We start from the raw sequence: 17,894 nt of genomic DNA on the forward strand, positions 1-17,894 counted from the left end.
CATTGCGGATTAGGTCTCTGTACCCGCCCCAATCCCCGTTAACAACATTACTAATTTATTATATAAAAATTCATACAAATAATTATGAATTGTAAAATATGAAGTTAAAATCAAAATCAAAATAAAATAAATTTCTTATTTCAATCAAGGAAAATTGACATGTTGATAAAGATCTTTTATTAAAAGAATTTTCCTTTTTTTTAACATATTTATTAACACAATTTAAATATTGACAAAAAGATGAAGTTTACATAAATATTTATTTATAAATAATATTAAAATTGTATATAATAAATAATATATTGTTTTAGGGAAACGAGAAATTGAGAGAAAATCGTTGTGTATTCTCATTGATAATAGGGGCCTCTTTATATAGAGGATTACAATGCATAGAATCCGAATCATAAAAGGAAAGGTAATCATACATTGAATAGGAATATCTAGATCCTTCTAATTAAACCCTATTACCACTAGGTCAAGTAACCTAGAGTTTGGGCCAGACACACAAATAAGGATTTACTTGAACACTCCCTTTTGTGTCGCCCAAACGCGGTGCTTTTCTCGTTACCTCGCTAAAAACCTTGCCGAGTAACAAAAACCCAGTGGGACAAAAATAACCTCGGTCGAAAGGGAAAAAGAGTACAACACACCCTTCACATTTTGAGACCATACATGTAGACACCTCCCCTGATGTCTGCATCTCCCTCTGATGACTACGGTCATTGGAGTTCGGATAACTTCCACAAACAATGTTACCAACATGTTTCTCGAAAGTGGAATTTAGGCAATGACTTAGTGAGCAAGTCTGCCATACTGTCCTCAGATTGAACCTAGTTCACTTTGATCTTGAGGAGAGTCTGTTGTGGCTGATTATGCTTGGTGTTGTCGCTTTTGATGTAGCCTTGCTTCATTTGTTCAAAACGAAAAAGCATTATCCTAAATGCTCGTAGGCTCATCTGTGGTAGACTTCAAACCATAATTGTTCGAACATGTGTAATTATGGATCCAATCCATAAACATTCACGAACCACTTCGTGGAGAGGAATAATCTCTGCATGGTTTGAAGATATAGCGACTAAGGTCTGTTCTGTAGACCTCCAAGATATCATAGTCTTTTTCCATGGTGAACACTTAACCAGTTTGGGAATGACCTTTGTATGAGTCAAAAAGATACCCAATATCAGCAAAATCTTCCAAAACACATGTCGTTTTGGGATAGGGATAGTGGACGCAGGCCAGTGTTGGCGACGATCCTGGTGTGTGATGGGTCTGAATCCATCATCTCTCTGTAGGGATAGAACAAGCTCATATCAATCGTACATCTCAAGTACCGAAAGATATCTTTTACACCAATCCAATGGCGTCGCGTTGGCGTATAGCTATATCTAGCTAACAAGTTCACTACAAATGAGATGTCCGGTTCTATTCATTGAACTAAGTATAATAATGCGCCTATTGTACTCAAGTAAGGCACTCCTACCTCTAGCACATCTTCGTCATCATCCTTTGAACAAAACGGATCCTTTTTAGGATCAAGACTACGAACAATCATGGGGGTGCTTGGAGGTTTGACCTTGTCAAAATGCCTAAGCATCTATCAACACGATGCTCAAGTTCCAAACCGAGACATAATCGTGTTCTCCCAAAATCATTCATCTCAAACTCGGATTTCAAGTGTTCAGCGGTAGGGCTTCCAATGAAGATCATGTCCAACATGAACCGCGATAGAATCCGAAACTTGTTATGGAAACGCGTGGGCATATCCCTTCCCAATCAAGCAGTCATTTTAGTGAGCGTTTCAACCTCTTTGTAAACGAGCTCCGTGGTCTAGAGCCACTTGACTTGGATAAATGAAGTTCACCATGAACCTTCATATATATTCCGTATCTAGATCCCCATAGAGATACGTAGTGACCACATTTGTAAGCTGCATAATCAGTTATTCGGAAACTACCAAACTGACAGGATAGTGGAGTGTAATGACATCCATTACAAGAGAATATGTCTCATCGTAGTCGATTCCAGGGCGTTTTGTGAGAAGCCTTGCGCCATAAGGCGAGATTGCCATCTCTTTTTCTCATCACTCTTTCTAATGAAGACCCATTAGTCACTAGGTTTTATGTTAGGAGGTGTTAGCATCACTGGCTCAAAAACCTTCCTCTTCGTTAGAGAATCCAACTTAACCCGGATCGCATCTTTCCATTTAGGCCAGATTTCTTTACGTTTGCATTCATTCATCAACGGAGCGTGGTTCAATATGTCAGACTCAACAAACTCATGCGCAACAAAATGCGCAACTACATCATCAATTATGATGGAGTTTCTATCCCACATCTTATGTACACTAGTGTAATTTTCATAGAGCTCTATATTCTCAGGAATAGATTCTAACGCTGAGGCATCCCCCAACGATAACCCTAACCCGGAAGATTCTCATGAGATAGATTTTGAGTCTTGATGATCAAAGGATTGGAATGTGCCAAAGTATCCTTCGAACCCACGGGCCTCCCACGCATCCTAGCTGGGGCCATGGCTTATAACGCCAAAGTGCCACTCTCTATGGCGTTGGCGCCATGCTTACCCCCGTGCAGGGTGGCGCTACGTCCCCTCGTAGGGACGTCCTTCCTTGCAGACATATTTGCAGCATATTTGTGTGATCTCGTCACTTTAACAGGGATCGAGATGAGACATAGTAGGGACAGGTCACGACAATTCATGTCGTTCCTGCTGAACATCCGTGTTCTTATCTCCCCCTAACGACAGGAAGACTATCTCATCAAAGTGACAACCCGCAAATCTAGCGGTAATGAGATCGCCTAGCAAGGGCATTAAGTGGCAGACGATTGTTGGAGTCTTAAATCCAACGTAGTTGCCCATTCGTCTGTAAGGACCTGTTATAGAGCGCTGTGGCGACACAATTGGCACACTCAAATATGCGTAAGTACGATACTTGTACCCAGTCACTAGATGTACGCAGAGGTAGATTGAGTGGCGGTATGTCGTAGACGAATGAGCATAGCTGCATGCGATATTGCATCACCCCAACCGGATGTAAGGAGATTGGTGCGCATTACCAATGTCCGGACTACCATTGTAGTCGTTTCCGCGAGACCATTTGGGTATGTTCATAGGAATATGATGTCCAACATCAGTCCCAATGCAATAACCATCGAAAGTCTTCGATGTAAACTCTCTAGCAATGTCAAATCCAATTGACTGAATAGGATGATCCGGGGAGTGAGCCCGTTGTTGTATTATATGTGCTAGGAGTGTAGCATAAGCAGCATTTACAAGTGGACAATGGCACAACACGTGACTAGCGTGTTTGCGTGTCAACCAACATCATGAGATATTTAAACGTCCGCAAGTTGGTTGAACTAGTCCACATAATCCCCACGGATTCTATGTAAGAACATAATAAGTATTTTTATATTCTTTGCATAGGACCGTCTCAGTCCTAATTTCCCTAAGGAACGGGCTTTGTAAAATGAGCGAGAGGCTTTAAAAGCAACCAATGAGGATTTTGGTTGGGTCGGAGTGTCTGAAACGCTATTTGAAGCAAGTTGGTGATTGCAGCATCACCTGGGGCTCCATCACTATGATGGACGCTATCCATGGTGTCATGGATAGGGACTGTGCTAGCCCTAGGCTGGTGGTGGACGGAGGCGGTGCTCTAGCTGCAGCGTCGGTCACACTTAGTCTAGAAATCAACTTTTGATTCATGCTTCAGTTCGCTTGAGAGATAGAATGTCCATGTGAAGTCTTTAGTAGACGGATCATCATATCGTGACTAGGATGACATATCCTGTCGTGACAAAGCCTGTGTCTAAATCCAAGAGACCTTCTCTCATAACTTTATTGGATTTAATAGCTCGAATAGTGACATAGAGTCCACTAGAGAGACACATAAACTTCTCTAAGATGCGCTTTTGTTAGTAATCATTAGAGTTATTGCAAAGGAACACATTTAAGTTCTCTACATGCGTTTTCGCATGGAATCTGTTGCTATTGATAGGTGCGATTTTCCCTAGAAGCGTAGAGAGTTTCTGTGACAGTAATCAAGGTGTCATTTGGCAAAGGGAACTTAGGCTATTCCCTGTCCTTGAATTAATACTGATGGCCCAGCCATCGTAGTCACAAAGAAGTATGCTCAGAATCAAAATGGAGTAATAATGAAAAGAACTCGAAATTTTTATTCATAAGCCAACAAAGTTACATCATTGTCTTTGACCAAAGAAAATCTAATCCAAAATGCTAGTTAATGCAAAACAATGGTAGTCGTCTAACTTCTTTCGGTAATTCCAAAATAAATGTGACCAGGTGAGTAAAGAGATGTCGGTGGAGCAAGGCTCGCTTAAGTACCACTAATCTCAGAACCTTCCTAGACATCACACTTACTTTGGGTGAGCCTACTTTGAAGAAAGACTAAACCATTGGCATTTACTACAAAGTATATGGTAATTGCCTATTACATCTCTTGGAAAAATAAAGATTTAAACAGAATTGGCGATCTATTGATCCCAGCCAGATTTGTAGTCTTCAACCCTTCACTCTATATCATCTTCTTGATCTTCTTGTTCCACATAGTGAGCTTCTCTTGCTTCACAATATGCTTTGTAGGCTGTGACAAGTTCTTCACGAGCTCTACAAATGTGTGCCCAATGATCAGACACTCGACATCGAGAACATACATCTCTTTGCTCAAACTCCATTAATTGAGGCACATTGAAAGCGTCATTTAGATAGTTCATAGTGTTAGTGGAGCCACCAACATGGCCAGAGGCGTTGCCTCCCTCTCTCTTTCCACGTTGACCTCTTCGGTTCAGTGTTCGCCTATTTTGGCGTTACCTTCCCAAGTAGAGCTATTATATGAACCAGAACGTCGAAATGTATCCCTAAGATTTGGGTTTCACTCTTGGCGCCTTCTCTTTGGGGCGCGACTATAATTGGATTCCGGAATATGCTCTGTTCCCACGGATCTCGAATTATAGTTCTTCACAAGGATGTTGTCATGCTTTTCAGGGACATTTATAGCTCCAATGAGCTCATGAAACCTTGTGATCCGTCTTGTTGTAACATCGATTCGATAGTTCTTAGCAACCATCAATGCAGAGACGGGGAAGGTAGAGAGAGTCTTCTCAATCAACATCGCATTTGTGATCTTTTTACCACATAATTCTATTAAGGATTTAATGCGAAGTGCTTCCGAGTTGTAGTCAAGAACTGACTTGAAATCACAGAAGCGGAGGCTATGCCATCTCACTTCTAGGTCAGGAAGCAGGGAGTCACGAACGTTGCCAAATCTTTCTTCTAGTGAGACCCACAGCCTTCTGGGATCTTCTTCATTCATACACTCGTACTGGAGCGAATCATCCATATGACGAGTCATTAGGATGATGGTTTTCGCCTTATTTGCCTCTAAGGCTGCTCTATTTGCTTCCAAAGCTTGAGCTTGCTCAATAGCTAGCACGTCCTGGCTAGGCTCGAGAATCGTATCTAAGATTCCATCGGCCTTGAGATGCTGGCGAACATCACGAACCCACCTGTGATATCCAAATCCAGTTGTTCCCAATGGAGCAAAATCCAATTTGTTCAGGTTTACTTATCCTGAAAGTGAACAAGAAATTAGGGTTAGTTTCGGAGCGAAAAATGCTACCATGAAAACATATATAATTCCTGAGCGTAATCGCTTCCAAGAAATTAAATTCCAAGAGGTATTGGATTAGATCGAAACAATGACGTAAATGGTCGATCATAAATTCTCTACAAACTCTAAGTTTGGAGATCTCAACAAGCTCTAAGCTTGGAGTGAGCACAAACCCCCATAGTTCGGCTTAATTTGGTCTCCCCTATGATGAAGAAAGGGGGGTAGAAGAAGGGAGGTTGCAAGTCCCCGAGAAAAAGAAGTGAAAAAGAATAAAAAAACTTCAAAACAGGAACTTTTAGTGAACCATACCTCTTAGGATTGCAGAGCGTATTCGTTCCTCGTTGTAGGATTCCAGACGAGCTTCAGTCCTAGGTGAATCAAACTTGTTGAAATTCGGAGCAGATTCGCTTCTAAACAACTCCCACTCCGATTGGTGTATAGGTCTCAAAACGACTCCAATGGGGCTGAAATTTGGAGGTCAGATAGAAGAGACAGAGGTGAACAACTTTGATGAATGATGGATTTTGATCTGAAGTTCCGAACTAGACGTTTTAGGGCATGTAAACTGATTGATATGCACAGGAACGAGAGGAGAAACTAGGAGGAGAAGGATGCAATGCGCATGCAACGGTGCTGCAGGGGCAGCGGACGTGCGGCAAGGCTGCAGGAGAGCAGCGGCGGTGAGTCTCAACGGTGGTGAGGCGGCTAGCGTGCTTGCGGTAGCGACGAAGATTTTCAGGTTTTTGGTTTTTGTGGTTAGGGCTCGTGCTGATAACGTGTTATAGGGAAACTAGAAATTGAGAGAAAATCGCTGTGTATTCTCATTGATAATAGGGGCCTCTTTATATAGAGAATTACAATGCATATAATCCGAATCATAAAAGGAAATGTAATCATACATTGAATAGGAATATTTAGATCCTTCTAATTAAACCCTATTATCACTAAGTCAAGTAACCTAGAGTTTGGGCCAGACACACAAATAAGGATTTACTTGAACATATATATATATATATATATATATATATATTATTTCAGATACTTCTTATTGGGTGGGTATGGGGATGGCCGGATGGGGATCAAAATACCATCCCCGCCCCGTACCCGATTTCAGAATTTGAATACTGGGAATCCTCATTCCCGTTACCCGATTTCACCCGAATATCTCCCCGTTAGGGTCGAATACCCGATGGGGATTTTTGCCATCCCTTGTTACTTCAAAAGAAAATAATAATAAAAAAATAAAAAAAAAATGTCAGGTGAATCACTTTTTACATAGCACATTTTATCTCATTGGGCAGCTATATTGCCACGTGATAGGACTGTCTCTAACTAAGAATTTCTCTATAGAAAAATTGTGGTAACAGTTTAAAAAAAAAACTAGCATTTTTTTATCTTAAAAAAGGGTCCTTGACCCATAAGTCTAATTCTATGGAAAACTTTTCCCCATCACCCAAAAAAAAAAAAGTTCCCAACAAGCTCATTTAACATAAAAATAGGGCGAAATTTCCATTTATAATTCGCTCAATTATCAAATCACACTACAGCTACTCAAATTCAATTTCTCTCTCCAATTGTCTCTTCTCTCTCTCTCTGGAGGGTAACCCGACTTGAACGAACTCGGCGCCTGAAGCGAATAGGAGTCATACGACTGCATGGAGGTTTCTTACCGGATAAATTGACATTGGCTCACCCTTCTTTGACTCCTCCTGCACCAACACATCGACCATGTTGCCAAACTTATAAGAGAAGATGACCTCGCCCTTAGGTTTCCTGGACAGCCATCGGACCTGGTAGGAGATGAATTTCATATTCTTCAGATTTGTGGACTCGAAGAGCTCCTTGATAGGTACGTGGATTGCGTCGATGTCCTTGTCGCTGAGGATGCGATCGCAAACGAGCTTGACTTCAAGGGGGAGGCAGTGAGCTTGTTCCTCCACAATCTGGACGAGCGGGACTCGTTGTTTGGGTTGATGAGGCAAAGCAAGCTCTTTAATCTGAAAGAGGTCGGCGGCCAAGTATTTGTGTCACCAGACTATAACCACACCATGGAGCAATAGAGGGAGATGACCATGAAGTGAATTGGCTACTTGTTGGATTGTGGGGTTTAAGGTTGGCTCACCGAGAAAGGGGTTGAGGCTGAGTTGAGGAAGTTTGCGCTTCTTGAGGTTATCAATATTTATGATAATTCTTTTGTCAAGCTCGGCGTTCATTTCTTTTTATGATATATCAAAATGCTTAACATGACCTTTTTTTTTCTTCTTCTGAGAAGATTGATGCTGTTTAAGTTTGACTAATACATAACAAACTTAAACAACATAATTCTTCTTAAAAAAAAAAAAAAAAAAGAAGAAGAATAGTCATGTTAAGCAATTTGATATACCATAGAAAGAAATGCACACGGAGCTTGACAAAAGAATGATCATAAACCCTGATAACCTTAAGAAGCACAAACTTCCTCAACTCAGCCTCAGCCCATTTTTCAATGAGCCAACCTTTGAAAACCCCATGGTTCAAGAAGAAGCGAATTCGCTTTATGGTCATCTCTCTCTGTTGCTCCATGCTCTGATTATAGTCCAGCGACACAAATACTCAGCTGCCGAAAAAGCTTATTCTGCCTCATTAGTCCGAATAGTCATTCCCGCTCCTCTAGATTGTGGTCCTTCACGGCCTATCCCTTGAAGTCAAGCTCATTTGCGAGCACATCCTTAGCGACAAGGACATCGGCACCGTCCATGTCCCCGTCCCCGTCAAGGACCTCTTTGACCCTGCCGACCACAAGAATATGAAATTCATCTCCTACTAGGTCAAAGGTAAAATTAAAGCTTTCGGGAAAATTCCTGCAAGTTGCCACGAGCTTCCGAAATCTGGCAACTTGCTGGAATTTTCCCGGAAGCTCTAATTTCACCTTTTTTGTCTATTTGTTTGGGTATTAAGGCAAAAATTATATAATTTATTGGGTAAGTGGGTAATCTTGTAAGATGTTTGGGTAAGTAGGATTAGTGTAGCTTAAAACAGCAGTAAGGCCCAATGCCGTCGATTAAGTCAATTTTTCCTTTGTTATAAGAGATGTGGCTTCTCAAATTTCTTTGGTTGGACTTCGGTTAGAGAGAAAGATCTTCATTCGAAAATATTCTCGAACTCAGTTGTCCAATTTGAGGTATGTGTTCCTCTACATGAACTTGTCAGTTAAATTAGTGTTCCTTCTTTCTTTCATTCGGTACTCGTTTGGTGTTTCTGATTTTCATTTTGATTTTGGGTTTTTGATTTTTAAGCTATTCAAGCGCAAGGTTCTCTCGTAAGCCGTTTCTCCTTGACTTTTTGTGTCAGCCGTCGATAATCCAAACGTCATTAACAAGCCACATCAGCAACTTAGTAGTATTTAACCATAGTTTGGGTTTCCAACACTAACGTCCGTCATTTTTCTTTACTTTCCTTCAAAGATGTGCCCATGCTCTAAATCGTCTTCTTCTCAGACTTTGTTCTTTCCAAAGACTGTCAAGTTGTGAGGTACTGAGGTTACTGTCGAGTTGTGAGGTACTGAGGTTGGTCATTGATCATCATCATCATATATCACCCATATTCTCAGACTTAGCAATCCAAACATAGGTTGTTCATGATTCTAGAAAAGAGAGGTTGGTCATCATCATATTGTCATTCTCATTGTTCCAGTCATTTCTTTTTCTAATTTCATTCTTACATAGCTTTGCTTTGGAGATTTTAAAATCAAAATATTTGCATAGCGAGCTCCGTCGATCATTTCCTTTTTTCAATTTTGAGAGTTAGCATTTTAACAAGGTTGAAGGGAAAAAGGGGTTGGTTTTAATTGATTAATTTGAAGATTAAGGAGTGAATGTTTTTCATCAGTTGGTCATCGCATCAATTCCAATCTAGAATTCTTGCCTTCTAAGCACTATATATTCTGGGCATAACTCTTCTTTATTGAATGAATTTGCCCCAAGAACCTTTTTGAGAAATGTCCAGTTTAGATCCAAATAAAAAAATTGAAACTTGCTAATCTTTTTGTTTGGTCATGAAATCAAATGTATTTCATAAAAAAGCCCGAGAAGGCATAAACCAATCAGATATGAAAATCCATAATTAATGGTGGATTGTGGAATAGAGAAATTTCAAAGAAAGAAAAAAGTCCGACAAGAGAAAAAGAATAAAGAAGAAGAGGAGGTTCTCCTTGCCTGGATATTGAAAGGATATGGATTGGATAGAGACGAAACAGATCTGGAAGTCTTTTAGATAGTGGAACAGAGAGAATGGAGAAGGCAAATGATAGAAAGAAGAGATAACGCAGAAAACTGTCGTCAGGTTGAATAAGTTTATTTTTGTGCAATTAATTGTCATTTGCTGACTTGTTTCTACCATTAGATTTGAAAGGACGACTGACACGAAAAGTCAAGGAGAAACAAGGATGAGGGTGAGCCAAGGAGAGGATCCGGATCTGGATCCTATTACTACTCGAGAAGCATTCCTGTGTATTCTGATTAAACACTCGCAAAAGCAAAATGGTCTTTCTAAATGTACCCAACAAATTTCCATGTAGACCCCGCAAATCAATTTTGTATGAAAAGACAGTCATATCCTCATATAAAATGACAGTAGTAGTCATGATAAATAAAGATAATAACAAAAGAAACCAAAAAACTTTTGTACCTAGCAATTCTTTTAAGGGATATTGACCAAATGCCCAATTTTGAGTCAAGTTACTCCCACTTACTCCACTAACCAAATTTTACTCTCATTTACCTAATTTAAACGTAAGTGACATTTTTACCCCAATCTAATTAATAAACTACAAACTTCTCTCTCTCCCCTCCGATTAGACTCTCTCTCTCTCTCTCTCTCTCTCTCTCTCTCCGTCCATCCGTGGAGGCTTCGCCGTTCCTCAGCAGATCTGCAACCGACCCGAAAGGCAGGTGTGGCTGACTCGAAATTCCAGCGATCGAAGCCGTCGCCGGAGCTTCTTCAGCTTCCAGAAACTCAAGTTAAAGAATCGACGGTGTATATGATCTTCGACTAGTCGTCCAAAACCGAATTCGGGTTGACCGGAAAGTCGTTGACCGATAAATAGGCTTCGGAAGCCGGAGACGAAGTCACGGTGAGTGAGTAATTGGGGAGCAGAGTCTGGATTTTGGTGCCACGGTGGAGGTAGGGTAGGTTTTCAATGGAGAGTCGTTGCGATGAGATGTGGTCCCGGAGCAGAGGCAGCGACCTTCCTCCTGGCACTCTTGGTAGCCTTCTCGTTCACAACCATGGTAGATCTTAGCTTTTTCAAAAAAACCATGGTAGATCTGAGAGCCTAGCTTGTTGGTATTCATGTCAATTTTTGTCTCAATATATGTTTAGTGTTTTGAATTTCAAAATTTTGACAGATTCACCCAAGAAATACATCTATACAGAAAAAGAGTGAGGGGACTCACTTGTCTCTTAAACCCAGAAAGGATTAGGACTCTTTAGATAAGAAACAGAAGAGAAAAGGGCTTTAGATAAACCTCTGTGTATCGTTTGTTTTGATCTGAGTTGCTGCGTTTTGGATTCCTCTGTGTATAAGTTATTGTTTTGTTTATTATGATTTGGTTGGGCAATAATAAGTTCATTAGTGGGCAATAAAACGATTATTAGAAGATAATAATAAGATTATTAGGGGGCAGTAAAATATTTATTGGGCAATAATAAGATTATTAGGGGCCAATAATAAGATGTTAATACTCAAAGTCCGGCGGTAGCCGATCTTTCGTTTAACACGGGTCTGGTGGGCGAACCGCTACTCTGAGGATTTGATGGCCTCCGCTAGCTGTCACACGAGAGACAGGGCGTCAGAGGGAGACCGCGTTGGGCGGTCTTCACTTCTCCGATGCCTAAGTCAGTCAATGCATATAGGCAGCATAACAATAAATGAGTAGTAAATGCGTAATTAATGAGGAGAGAGGAGAGAACCTTTTATAGGTGAGGAGAAGATTGATCTTCTTCTTGTTTTCGATGTGGGACTGATGTGCTTCGATTCCCAGCGTCTGATGCTTCTGATGCTACCATGGCGGGGTGCGTGGCGGCGAGTCAGCAGTGATCTGGGGGCGATCCCGGGCTCGGGCGGTAGCCCGCCTGGCCGTGCCTCCACAGGTCACCCCCTTGGTGAGAGTCGGTACCTCTGGCGGTACAATGAGCGTGGCTCATTATAGCTAATTATGCTTGCAAACGTACATGTAGGTACATAAGATTATTGGGGGCCAATAATATGGTTAGTGGGTATTATTAGGGGGCAATAAATTCAGACGCCAGAATCCAGTCACCGGTCGCTGGATTCTGGTCACCGGTCTCTAAATTCCGGTCACCGGAGTCTGCGGCCAGCCACCGGTCACCGGAGTCCGGCAATATCTCCGATGACTTCTCTCTCTAAGTGACAAAGAAGGAGAGGGCAAAAATGTCCCAAAAATAAATAAAAATGAATAAAAAATAATTAATTGGGTATTAGGGAAATGATCTCCTAGAGTGTTTGGGTAAATTGACAATCTCTTAGAGGGTTTGGGTAAGTGGGCAATTTTTATCCTAAAATTGTGTAAATGGTCATTATCCCTTCTTTTAAAGCTCTTCAATGCAAATGGATCATGAGAATTGGACCTCCAGGAAATGGACCACTTAGAGGCTAATCTGCATCTATAAATGGTTTAGAAGCTTGTTTTTCCCACCTCATCCTCTAGTATACCATCATCTACTTCTGACTGAGAAGTGAGAAGGTTGAGAACAAATTTTCCTTTTTGTCTTTGAGTGGGGCAATCATGGTGTTAAGGACCTCGGGCCATACTACAAATCAATAATTATGTCTAATTATATTCAGAACCGAGAAAAAATGTTGGAAAGTTGGCCATAAAGTGGATCTCTCCAGATTTCTTATTTAAGAAGTATTTGAGCACCAGCATGGGCACCAGATAATGAAGACATCAAATTCAATCAAATTCATGCTTCATATATACTCACCATTTGTAGCTTTAGGTATTATTATTGTTATTACTATAATTATTATATATACATTCATGTACTATTGTATATCAACAGAGGGTTTCGAGTTTCTACTCCACATAGAGATGTGGGTTTTGCTGGGTGTGAGATTTGCTGGGTGTGGGTTTTGCTGGGTGTGAGTTTTGCTGGTTGCAATCAGAAAGGGTATTATTAGAAAAGATGCTGGGTGCAGTTAAAAATTCTATCATTTTGCTGGGTGTAAAAAACTTGCTGGGTTTATATAGATATTTGCTGGGTACATTTAGAAAGACCCAAAGCAAAACTACAAGAGGAATAGCAACTCTACGAAAGTGTTAATTAACAACTCTTAAAATTATACATCTAACTTTTTTTTTTAAAATACTATATCTACTTTTGAAAAGAATTCATCATCAGTATGCTATCATTCAATAATTAGGTGCATTTTTATCAACAAATGAGGATAAGAGTGCCAAATGACTTTGCGAAAGTGTTAATAATAATCGTATTACAATTGTTTGTTATATTGGAGAGGATTTGAACTATTATCCAACCTAATATTACTCCTAATCTAATTCTCAACCCCCTCTCACCGCTTATTATGGCATCTCCAACCCTATGTCAAAAGTCATTTTGGTTTTCCCAATTCAAGTCCAGCATCTTTAACTAAATAGAAAAGGGTGTCAAAATGACCCCAAAGTCAAAAGCTTAGTCATTTTGACTAGGTTTTGTAGAACGAAAGCCAAAATGGAGAAGAAGGGAGAGGAGGTAGGTTCCATAGTCCATTGAGATTATGCTATGACTTTTGACTAAATGGAATTGGATATGCAAAATCTGAATGAATAGTAATAACACTAGGGATGTCAAATTCATGAAATAGTATGACTTTTGACTAAAGTGTTATAGATGCCCTTATATGGTCAGCAATCTTGTAATTTTAGTTATGAAACAAGTGAAACATTATCAAATATCGACATATCATAGTTTAACCTGAAACAAAAAAGAAAAATAACCGTGTACTCTATAATAATTTTTCACTAAAAATCAACTAAATAGTAGTTGGCCGGACCTGTGCGATCAGCTGTCGCTACTATTATGTCACGCTGACGATGCATCCACCAGCTTCCTTCCACTTTACTTCACACCTCCTTTCGTTAATTTTTAACTTTATATATTATTCCAAGTTTCCAACACTAAACAAACCCACTTCATTTCTCACACCATGACCAAAAAGTCCAAAACACTCCCACTACTCGATTCTACTTTCCACATTTCCCTCACCATTTTCTTCTTCACAATCCATGCCACCGCAAAATCCTCAACCTGCTCAGAAGACACATCTCCATTGTCACTTGGGATCAAGCAAGAGAAGCTAAGCCACCTCCACTTCTTCTTCCACGATATCGCCAGCGGTCCCAACCCAACTTCCATCTGGGTTGCCCGAGCACCCACGTCTAGCAAATCTCCGACGCTGTTTGGCTCTGTATCTATGATCGATGATGCGTTAACTATCGGCCCCAAAAGGAGCTCCAAAGTTGTGGGAAGGGCACAAGGGTTTTATGCATCTGCCTCACAAAGTGAAAATGCTTTGATGGTGACCATGAACTTGGCTTTCACCGAAGGGAAGTTTAATGGCAGCAGTCTTACTGTTGTGGGACGAAACCCTGTGGTTGAAGCTGTAAGAGAGATGCCTATAATCGGTGGAAGTGGAGTTTTTCGGTTTTCTAGGGGATATGTTCAGGCCAAGACTCTCAGGTTCAATGCAACAACCGGAGATGCTGTTGTTGAATATAATGTGTTTGTGTTCCATTATTGATCAACTTGTTCTTGCCGCTTAATTAATCTGTTTTTATTTTTATTTTTATTTTTATTTTTTTTATTCTCTCTGGACAAGAATATTCTTCCTCCATCATGTGTAGTTAGTGAACTGTGGTAGGTGGACAGCCTTTGGTTTTTTATATGAATAATATGCGTAGCCAGCGTAGGGCTATATGAATGTAAGCAAAAGATCAAATGTATTTACAGCTAGTACCAGTAATGTAGAACAGAGAGGGTAAAAGCTTCTTTGCGGACATAGCTAAAACTTATAACAAGGTTCTACAAGATGAACAGATCGATCAAAAAACAAAAACAAAAAGCAAATCAAAAGGCCAAGATAAACAGATAAATGTAATTTTGTAGACAAGCTAATTCGTACCCATGTATGATGACAAGTAAAATTGTAACAGCTCTATTTACCTTCATTCTTAGGGTAATAACCATTTTCTGGCATCATTATTCCCTTAAAACTTACCAGGCTTGGCTTATGTAATATCTCCCCAGTCTCTCTCATCTCCTCTTTCCTGACAGATGAAAGTCTATAGTCCCCTTCATCATTGATATGCAAATCAAATTCGGTAGAAGGAATTTTTGTTATTTCCTTCGCAAATTTTGGACGACCGTCGTTCTTTTTTGGCCCTTTGACGGGAATGATGATCATGTTTGGACTCCATTTTCGCTCCTTATAGTCTTGTAACACCAAGAGGTCAAGGGATTCCTCTTTCATATAACCGACTGATAAGCAGTTATTCCAAAGAACAACACTAACTTTATTCCAGTCTAAGGAAACTCCCTGGGGAAGAGTATTCGTTGTAAAATGTTCACTCCATAGATCTAAAGATTGAACTTCTAGGTACATATCTTCTTCTTCATCAGTAAACCTAATAATTTGAAACAAATGACAAACCCCTTCAACCTTAGAGTAACATCCTCTAAACACCCCTTTTTTGCGTAGCTTATTTTGGTCGGGGAGCTCTAAGGGTCTCCACTGCTCATCTTTTCCAATGGTTATAACTTTGAATCCAAATGCAGCGGGGACATTATTTAAATATAGCTTTTCCCAATAAAAACATAGAACTTTACACTCACCAGTGAATGAGTTAAAAGCAAAGTCTACTGATGAAGTATATGGAGGTGGATCAGGCAAGTAAAGCACTTGGTGAGTCGCGGGGTTTCTGATACGAAAAACTGTCGAATTACTAGCATCCTTACTAGCACTCTTCTCCATACACAAGCCTGCACAACTTGAAACAAACTCAAAATTTTCATCATGGGATTTGCAAGGATAAAAGAGCAGCATTGTACTTGTCCGATCCATATTTTTGAGAATGAAATTGTAATCTTGAATCAAGGAACACCATCGCTTGCACACGCACTTGAACCTTAGCAAAGACTTGACTGGCAGCCAACTCAAAATCTCAACAATGGAATCAAAGGGAAGTTCTAATCTCCTTTTATTTCTTTCGTTGCAAGACATCATCTGCTGTGTGTGACAGAAAGTGAGTTTTAATCATCAAATTTAGTGAAACAGTATGTACTATAGATTGATAAATAAAACTTGTTTTCACTACAGTTATGTGGGAAATTCTACTAGTATGTTTAGTCTTGTTTTAACGAGAGTTAATGAGCTGAGTTATATTGTACTTAATGAACTTGACCTCATCTTTTCCCTATCAATGGCATTGAAATCTTTTCATCGGTATACACAAAATATATAAATCTCTTGAATTAGAACGCTAAGAAATTTAATTCAATTGTACAATTAGGGTACTGCTAGTTGAGTTACAATGGCAAAAACATACTGAAATTAGTACGAAAAACTAAAACTGACTCTAATTGAATTGTAGTGAAGAGATTTCAATAACCGTAAGTAAAACAGATTAAAAGAAAAAAGTTACAATATCCATCAGCTGGGATGAAGGACTAATAGTAGATCCCCTCACTTAATGAATTAAACTGTTATTTAAGTTCGATTTTGAGATGTAAGAAAAGACTCGCAGTGGATCGAACTATTTGAAGAACCTCTTAACAGATTGAATACAAATAAAGTTTGTACATAAGATTGTAAACCATATTCATATTCAAAGAAATACTAAGACTTTATTCTCTTTTGGAGGTATCTAAAAAACAGAGTGGTATGCATCTGGTCACTTAGTGACCAAGAATTTTTTGATCACATTTAATATCAAGGGTTTAAATCAAATGCAAGAATTTTAAGTGTTTTTAACTCTTGTTATTAAATCGGGTGACCACATAATTCATGGTTACCGCTAAATGAACACTTTTGCTGAAAAACATCAACAAGATTCAAACAAAAAGCCCAAAAGAACTTCAGCAAAGCTGCATCTTCATTAGTTTCTTTCAATACGAATGTAGTTAGAAAACTGGAGGCTACGAGTTCTTTTGGTAATCGGAGGCTACTAATTGAAGACATAGAAAACTGCAGATAGGAATTACAAAGTACTTTTTATGTATAGCAAGGCAATCAACCAAGAAGAGACCTAATAATATATCAACACGTACAGTAACGTAGTCGATCATCACAGCCAAATGATCGAGAGTCAGAAACCATATGCACTTAAGAGAGCAATGTTCAGAAATATAGCTTATCGGAAAAAAAAAAATGCTGACAGATATATAGAAAAAACAAAGCAGAGAAATCAATATACGTACTTATTAAACGAGTATGGATGCAAGGTTGCCAAGGAAGCCGGTAGGCTTATCATTGAAAAGAAGCCGTAATCTAGTATTTAATAGGGCCAGAGAAAACATTCAAAAGCGTGCGTGTTAGAGTTAGAATAGGAAGCGGACTACCAAAGAAGATAAGCTCCAAAGGCTTTCAAATACAGTAATGTTCCTTGATATGTGTTTGGTGGGGTGGTAAGTTTTTGGTCTCTCGTGGGGTTTTAAAAAGAAAAAGAAAAAGTAATGTTATTTCAAAAGAAAATAATAATAAGGAAAAATAATGTTAGGTGAATCAATTTTTTAGACAGTACATTTGATATCATTGGCAACCCTATCGCCACGTAATAGAACTGTCCTTAAGTAAGAATTTCTCTATAGAAAATTGTGGTAATAGTTTTTTTTTTTTTTTAACTAGCCTTGACCCATAAGTCTAATTCTATGGAAAACTTTCCCTATCACCCAAAACAAAAACAAAAAAGGGTACCAACAAGCTCATTTAACCTAAAAACAGGGTCATTCTAAAAAAAAAAAAAAAAAAAACCTAAAAACAGGGCAAAATTACCATTTATAATATGCTCAATTATGAAACCACATTACAGCCATTCAAATTCAATTTCTCTCTAACTCCCTCTTCTCTCTCTCTGGAGGGTAATCCGACCCGAACGAACTCGGCGCCAGAAGCAAATAGGTGTCATACGACAACATGGATGTTCCCTACAGGATAAATCGACACTGGTTCACCCTTCATTGACACCTCCTA

The 17,894-nt window shown here is 39.4% G+C and overlaps 2 protein-coding genes across 2 annotated transcripts in view; both read left to right on the forward strand.

The window, feature by feature from the left end:
- The first annotated feature begins 8,671 nt into the window (after positions 1 to 8,671).
- LOC112191442 overlaps positions 8,672 to 17,894 on the forward strand; it is a 40,232-nt gene continuing 31,009 nt past the window's right edge. The window contains exon 1 of the mRNA XM_024330795.2: positions 8,672 to 8,807. The gene's annotated coding sequence lies outside the window, so the exon portion shown is untranslated. The remainder of the gene's footprint in view (positions 8,808 to 17,894) is intronic.
- LOC112191441 (dirigent protein 21) lies at positions 13,834 to 14,483 on the forward strand. The gene has a single exon (XM_024330790.2). The coding sequence runs from the start codon at positions 13,854 to 13,856 to the stop codon at positions 14,445 to 14,447; it is 594 nt and encodes a 197-aa protein (XP_024186558.1). The 5' UTR covers positions 13,834 to 13,853; the 3' UTR covers positions 14,448 to 14,483.

The sequence above is a fragment of the Rosa chinensis genome, chromosome 3 (assembly GCF_002994745.2).
Source record: "Rosa chinensis cultivar Old Blush chromosome 3, RchiOBHm-V2, whole genome shotgun sequence".
In the NCBI taxonomy this organism is placed as follows: Eukaryota; Viridiplantae; Streptophyta; class Magnoliopsida; order Rosales; family Rosaceae; genus Rosa; species Rosa chinensis.